A 7,500-nucleotide genomic window follows, 5' to 3' on the forward strand; every position below is an offset into this window, starting at 1 on the left:
ACAAATACACACAAATACACATACACAAATACACACACAAATACACAAACACACACACACACACACACACACAAATACACAAACACACACACACATACAAATACACCCAAACACACACACACAAACACACACACGCACAAATACACACAAATACACAAACACACAAATACACACACAAACACACAAATACACAAACACACAAATACACACACACACAAATACACACACAAACACACAAATACACACACACACAAATACACAAACACACACACACACACACACAAATACACAAACACACACACACATACAAATACACCCAAACACACACACACACAAACACACACACGCACAAATACACACAAATACACAAACACACAAATACACACACAAACACACAAATACACAAACACACAAATACACACACACACAAATACACACACACACAAATACACACACAAACACACAAATACACACGCACACAAATACACAAACACACACACAAATACACAAACACACAAATACACACACACACAAATACACAAACACACACACAAATACACACGTGTATATTAATTAATAAAACGCTAATTAACATTAAAATACATATTGTAATAACTAATATAAATATTTTGAGTAAGAATATTAAATATTCACATTTTACTTTATTAAAATGAGACATTTATAAACTTGTACATTTACATGCTGTAAATATAAATATAAATGTAAATATAAATATAAATGTAAATATAAATATAAATGTAAATAAACTAGTGATATGACTGTGGGCTGTTGTTGTTGACCTCATAGCCGAAGGTCACTGCCATGATGGTGATGAGGAAACCAAAAAAAGCTTCTAGTTTACGCAAACCTTCAAACATAAAACAGAATAAAATATAATGAGACAATAATAATAATAAATCATACACAAGCTGGTTGTTTATTTATTTATTTAATAAACCTTTCTTCTGTGGAACTCACCGTATTTATCCAGGAAGAGGAAAACGAATGTATCGATGATGGTGATGAGCACTCCGGCCCACAGAGGGATCCTGAGGTGAGGGAAAGTCCTCATGTCACTCATGTTATTAATTATTAATAATGTTATTAATAAGGACATGATCAATAACACACTTCCTTACCGGCCCATAGACAGCAGGTTGAATGCGATGGCACAGCCAATCACCTCCTGCATGTCAGAGCCAATGATGGCCAGCTCAACCATCAGCCACAGAATGATCCGAGGAATCTGAAGAGGAAATCAGTTTAAACATCAGAATGAGCCGTCGTTATCTCATGTTCACTGTCCTTAGTGCCATGTTACAGCATGACGTTACAGCATGGCGTTACAGCATGGCGTTACAGCATGGCGTTACAGCATGGCGTTACAGCATGGCGTTACAGCATGGCGTTACAGCATGGCGTTACATTATGGTGTTACAGCATGGTGTTACGGCAGGACGTCACATTATGGTGTTACAGCATGACGTCACATTATGGTGTTACAGCGTGGCATTACAGCAGGACGTTACAGCGTGGCATTACAGCAGGACGTTACCGCGTGGCATTACAGCAGGACATTACAGCATGGCATTACCGCATGGCATTACAGCAGGACGTTACAGCATGGCATTACAGCAGAATGTTATGGCTGGCATTACAGCAGGACGTTACGGCGTGGCATTACAGCAGGACGTTACGGCGTGGCATTACAGCAGGACGTTACAGTGTGGCATTACAGCATGGCATTACAGCAGGATGTTACAGCATGGCATTACAGTGCAGGGTTTCTGTGCACCAGTAAAGAACAGTGTTACTGCATTTATAAACTCACCGTAGGATATTGGCGATGACAGACTTCAGCTAAATGCATCCCTGTAACGACGCCGAGTCGAGCAGCCAGACGCTGCAGTAGAAGACCAATGATAGTGGCACCGAGGAGAATCCACAGGAGCTACAGTAATAAAATAACAATCAGATACAAAAACATTTGTGTGTCTGTAAAAGCAGCTGAATGTCTGTATACAAAAACTTAAAATCATTCTTTTTCTGCAAATAATAATATAATAAATTATGGTGATATTTCTTCCTTTTTGCAGGATTTTAATCAATTAGAGTCTAAAATACTAGATCCAGGGTTAGGGTTAAGGATTATGGGTTAAGGGTTAGGGTTAGGGTTAAGGATTATGGGTTAAGGGTTAGGGTTAGGGTTAAGGATTATGGGTTAAGGATTATGGGTTAGGGTTAGAGTTAAGGATTATGGGTTAGGGTTAAGGGTTAAGGATTATGGGTTAGGGTTAAGGGTTAGGGTTAGACACACCAATTATATAAAGTCAGAAAGAAAATAAGAAGAAACTGTTTAAGTGTTTATCGTCACCACACATACGTTACAGCATGTAATGTACACACACAACCTTGTCCAGGTTTGGGGCAAACACTGAGAGGTTTGGGGCAAACACTGAGAGGTTTGGGGCAAACACTGAGAGGTAACTCTTGGCTTAGTGGCTGTATTTGCTCCCCACCTGGGAATCGAACCCATGCCCATGGCAATGTGGGCAGCAGGAGACTGGCTGTATAATAATAAATAAGAATCTTCACCTTAAACCCTGCTACAGCTCCTGACTGAAGGTCTGACTCAATGTTCCCAGGGTCTAAATAAGCGATGCTCATCAGGAACCCTGGTCCTGTGAAGGCCCAAAGCTTCCGAAAACTAAAAACCTGCAGAAGAAAAACAGGGGGGGGGGGAGAGAGAGAGAGAGAGAGAGAGAGAGAGAGAGAGAGAGAGAGAGAGAGAGAGGAGTAGTCAGTCCACTGCTCACCAATTTTAAACATAGCCCAAAAACCCAAAGGCAAAGTTCTCTATATTATTATTATTATTATTATTATTATTATTATTATTATTCGAGCTCAATCCCCCCACCTGTGTGACATCATCAGGTACAGGAACTTTCTCGTCAAAGTAGGTGGAGGTGTTGGGTTCCTCAGATGGACTGATGGAGCTGTAGATGGTCTGAATCCCACCGTTCTGATCAGGAGTTAACTCTAACAGGAAATGAAAGCACATTGAGAAGGACACAGACTGGGAAGTGGATGTTTGCTTGTGATGGACGGTCAGGTCATGTGACTGGTGAGAAAGCTGAGTAGAGGGTTTTACAGCAGTGTGAGAACAGGGCTTTATCTTACTTTATGATGTGTGTGTTATTGACTTCACTCTCTACACTGAGGTTTGGGACACGACCCCTGGACAGATTTAATCACGTCTGCACTTTATGTGGCCTTGAACATAGTGAATAAATCACGTGGAGTTCCACAACGCCGGACGTGTTGGGCTTAGTGCTGAGTAACGTCGTCTAATACAAGCACTAATCAGACTTCTGTGTGGTGGCAGGAAACAAACAGGAGATCATTAAAGTTATAGAAAGCAATAAAATGTAAGAGCACATGTTTATAAGCTCATGATCGCTTTTAGGTGGAGTCCACAGTCACAGGTCTGTATTAATGCTCTTACTCACTCACATGCCTCCTACAGTAGTGCTGTGTGTGTGTGTGTGTGTGTGTGTGTGTGTGTGTGTGTGTGTATATTAATAATGTACAGAATAGTGAGAGACAGCATGAGATTCATCCTGAACTATAATTAAGTGGGTTTAGTGTTTCTTGTTAGATTATTATATAAACAGTGACAGCACCCCCCCCACACACACACACCTACACACACACTCACACACACCCCACACACACATACACACCTACACACACACACTCCCCCCCAAACACACATCAAGCTGTATTTAATAATAAGTCTTTAGTTCTTAACGTTATGTATGAACACACATGACTGATATAGCAGTGTGTCCCTGAACACACACCTCACCTTCTGTACACTAACCCAGATGTTGGCAGATGTCAGTAACTGTTAATAAGCTGTGTGAGGATCAGCTTCACACTGTATGGTGACCAACACGTACACACACCTCACCTTCTGTACACTAACCCAGATGTTAGCTTCACACTGTATGGTGACCAACACGTACACACACGTACGAAGAATAGCTCATTTTTTCTAATTACAATTTTAGTGTGTTTTGATTCACACAAATATTTACACAAAGCTCCAGTGGGAGAAGAAACAAAAAACAAGTCAGATGATTATGATTATGTGTGTGTGTGTGTGTGTGTGTGTATCAGTGTGTGTGTGTGTGTGTGTGTGTGTGTGTGTGTGTTGAGAACATTAATGTAATCCTTACCTTCCACAGAGTCAGAGTCTCTATTCCGATTCATGGTGGAGTTTGTGTAACAAACACAAGTCTGTGTGAGACGGGGGGTGGGGGTGGGGGTGGGGGAGATGGTTAGAAATTATGATATTCATCTTTTATTCCGTTTCCACGGTAATAATGTGTTTAACTCTACACACGTTTTCATTTCTGAAACAATGTCACAAACACCAGCGCAGTTCTCTTCATTATCACACACCCACCCCCACACACACACACACCCACCCCCACACACACACACACACCCCCACAAACAGAAAACTTAAACACTGATAACAGTAACGGAACAATCACACATGCGCACACACACACACACACACACACACACACACACACACACACACGTTCTCACACACACATACACGTTCTCACACACACACACACACACGTTCTCACACACACATGCACGTTCTCACACACACATACACGTTCTCACACACACACACACGTTCTCACACACATACATAAACGTAGAAGGCTGTGAGTTCAAATCCCAGGGACACCAAGCTGCCACTGCTGGGCCCCTGAGCAAGGCCCCTAACCCACAATTGTTCAGTTGTATTAAATGAGATTAAAATGTAAGTCGCTCTGGATAAGTGTGTTTGTGCAATGCTGTAAATGTAAACACACACACACACACACACACACACACACACACACACATACACACACACACACACACACACACACACACACACACACACACACACACACACTTTCTACACACAGTATTTAGAGGTATGTGAACAGAATAACTGTAATAGTGTAAATAGTGGTGTACGATAACTGGACAGAGTTTCTAGTAGTCAGTGTTTAGTTGATTGTAATGAAGCTCCGCCCCCAGTGCAGGGCGGAGTCTAAACCTTTTAATCCCTTTAGCTCTGTGAGGTAGAATAATCAGAATTTACACAATATTTACATATGCAAAAGAATTTAAACCTTTAAACACTGAATCTCTGTGTGTGTGTGTGTGTGTGTGTGTGTGTGTGTGTGTGTGTGTCAGTGTGTGTCTGTGTGTACAAGTGTTTGTGTGTGTGTCTGTGTGTATCAGTCTGTGTGTCTGTCTGTGTGTGTGTGTGTGTCAGTGTGTATGTCAGTGTGTGTCTGTGTGTACAAGTGTTTGTGTGTGTGTCTGTGTGTATCAGTCTGTGTGTCTGTCTGTGTGTGTGTGTCAGTCTGTGTGTGTGTCAGTGTGTGTGTCAGTGTGTGTATCAGTGTGTGTCTGTGTGTATCAGTCTGTGTGTCTGTCTGTGTGTGTGTGTCAGTCTGTGTGTGTGTCAGTGTGTGTGTCAGTGTGTGTCTGTGTGTATCAGTCTGTGTGTCTGTCTGTGTGTGTGTGTGTCAGTCTGTGTGTGTCAGTGTGTGTGTCAGTGTGTGTATCAGTGTGTGTCTGTGTGTATCAGTCTGTGTGTCTGTCTGTGTGTGTGTGTGTCAGTCTGTGTGTGTGTCAGTGTGTGTGTCAGTGTGTGTATCAGTGTGTGTCTGTGTGTATCAGTCTGTGTGTCTGTCTGTGTGTGTGTGTGTCAGTCTGTGTGTGTGTCAGTGTGTGTGTCAGTGTGTGTATCAGTGTGTGTCTGTGTGTATCAGTCTGTGTGTCTGTCTGTGTGTGTGTGTGTCAGTCTGTGTGTGTGTCAGTGTGTGTGTCAGTGTGTGTGTCAGTGTGTGTATCAGTGTGTGTCTGTGTGTGTATCAGTGTGTGTATCGGTGTGTGTATCGGTGTGTCAGTGTGTGTATCAGTGTGTGTCTGTGTATCAGTGTGTGTCTGTGTGTCAGTGTGTGTATCAGTGTGTGTATCAGTGTGTCAGTGTATGTGTCTGTGTGTCAGTGTGTGTATCAGTGTGTGTCTGTGTCTGTGTGTCAGTGTGTGTATCAGTGTGTGTCTGTGTGTCAGTGTGTGTATCAGTGTGTGTCAGTGTGTCAGTGTGTGTGTCAGTGTGTCAGTGTGTGTATCTGTGTGTGTCTGTGTGTCTGTGGGTGTGTCTGTGTGTATCAGTGTGTGTATGTGTGTGTGTCAGTGTGTGTGTCAGTGTGTATCAGTGTGTGTATGTGTGTGTGTGTCAGTGTGTGTCAGTGTGTATCAGTGTGTGTATGTGTGTGTGTCAGTGTGTGTGTCAGTGTGTATCAGTGTGTGTATGTGTGTGTGTCAGTGTGTGTATCAGTGTGTGTATCAGTGTGTCAGTGTGTGTATCGGTGTGTGTATCAGTGTGTGTCTGTGTGTCAGTGTGTCTGTGTGTATCAGTGTGTGTCTGTGTGTCAGTGTGTCTGTGTGTATCAGTGTGTGTGTATCAGTGTGTGTGACAACACTGACATGTCTGTACCTGAGCAGGAACTCCACATCCTCATACAAAACACTAATTTAAGATAAAAGGCTTTAATTTTAATCCAAATACATCAACTTTTCACACACACACACACACACACACACACACACACACACACACACACACACACACACACACACCTTAACAGCTTTCTAATGAAAATATCCTTTTAAAACTTTGTCAGATATTTAATATAAAACCTCTAAACATATTTATAGATATAATAAAGACAGTATCACTGAGTTAATGTTAGAAACACACACACACTCTCTCTCACACACACACACACACACACACACACACACACACACACACACACACACACACACAATCTCTCACTCTCTCACACACAATCTCTCACTCTCTCACACACACAGACACTCTTCTCACACACACACACACTCACTCACACTCTCTCACACACACACTGTCACTCACACACACACACTCTCACTCACACTCTCTCACACACACACTGTCACTCACACACACACTCTCACTCACACTCTCTCACACACACTGTCACTCACACACACACTCACTCTCACTCACACACAAACTGTCACTCACACACTCCCTCACTCACTTACACACACACAGTCTCACTCACTCACACACACACAGTCTCAATCACTCACACACTCTCTCACTCACTCACTCACTCACACACTCTTCTCTCTCACACACACACTCTTCTCTCTCTCTCTCTCTCTCTCTCTCTCACACACACACACACTCTTCTCACACACACACACTCTTCTCTCACACACACACACACAGACACTCTTCTCACACACACACACTCTTCTCACACACACACACACACACACTCTTCTCTCACACACACACACACACACACACACACACACACACACACACACACACACACACACACAGACACTCTTCTCACA

The 7,500-nt window shown here is 42.6% G+C and overlaps 1 protein-coding gene across 1 annotated transcript in view; it reads right to left on the reverse strand.

The window, feature by feature from the left end:
- The window catches only part of slc11a2 (solute carrier family 11 member 2), a 14,305-nt gene that overhangs the window by 6,230 nt on the left and 575 nt on the right, over nt 1-7,500 (reverse strand). The window contains exons 2-8 of the mRNA XM_027140704.2: nt 4,242-4,302; nt 2,918-3,039; nt 2,596-2,715; nt 1,832-1,951; nt 1,140-1,246; nt 979-1,049; nt 801-868 (exon numbers count right to left, since the gene is read on the reverse strand). Coding sequence (XP_026996505.2) covers nt 801-868; nt 979-1,049; nt 1,140-1,246; nt 1,832-1,951; nt 2,596-2,715; nt 2,918-3,039; nt 4,242-4,275 — 642 coding nt within the window. The 5' untranslated portion in view covers nt 4,276-4,302. The remainder of the gene's footprint in view (nt 1-800; nt 869-978; nt 1,050-1,139; nt 1,247-1,831; nt 1,952-2,595; nt 2,716-2,917; nt 3,040-4,241; nt 4,303-7,500) is intronic.

This window comes from Tachysurus fulvidraco, chromosome 2 (assembly GCF_022655615.1).
Source record: "Tachysurus fulvidraco isolate hzauxx_2018 chromosome 2, HZAU_PFXX_2.0, whole genome shotgun sequence".
Classification (NCBI taxonomy): Eukaryota; Metazoa; Chordata; class Actinopteri; order Siluriformes; family Bagridae; genus Tachysurus; species Tachysurus fulvidraco.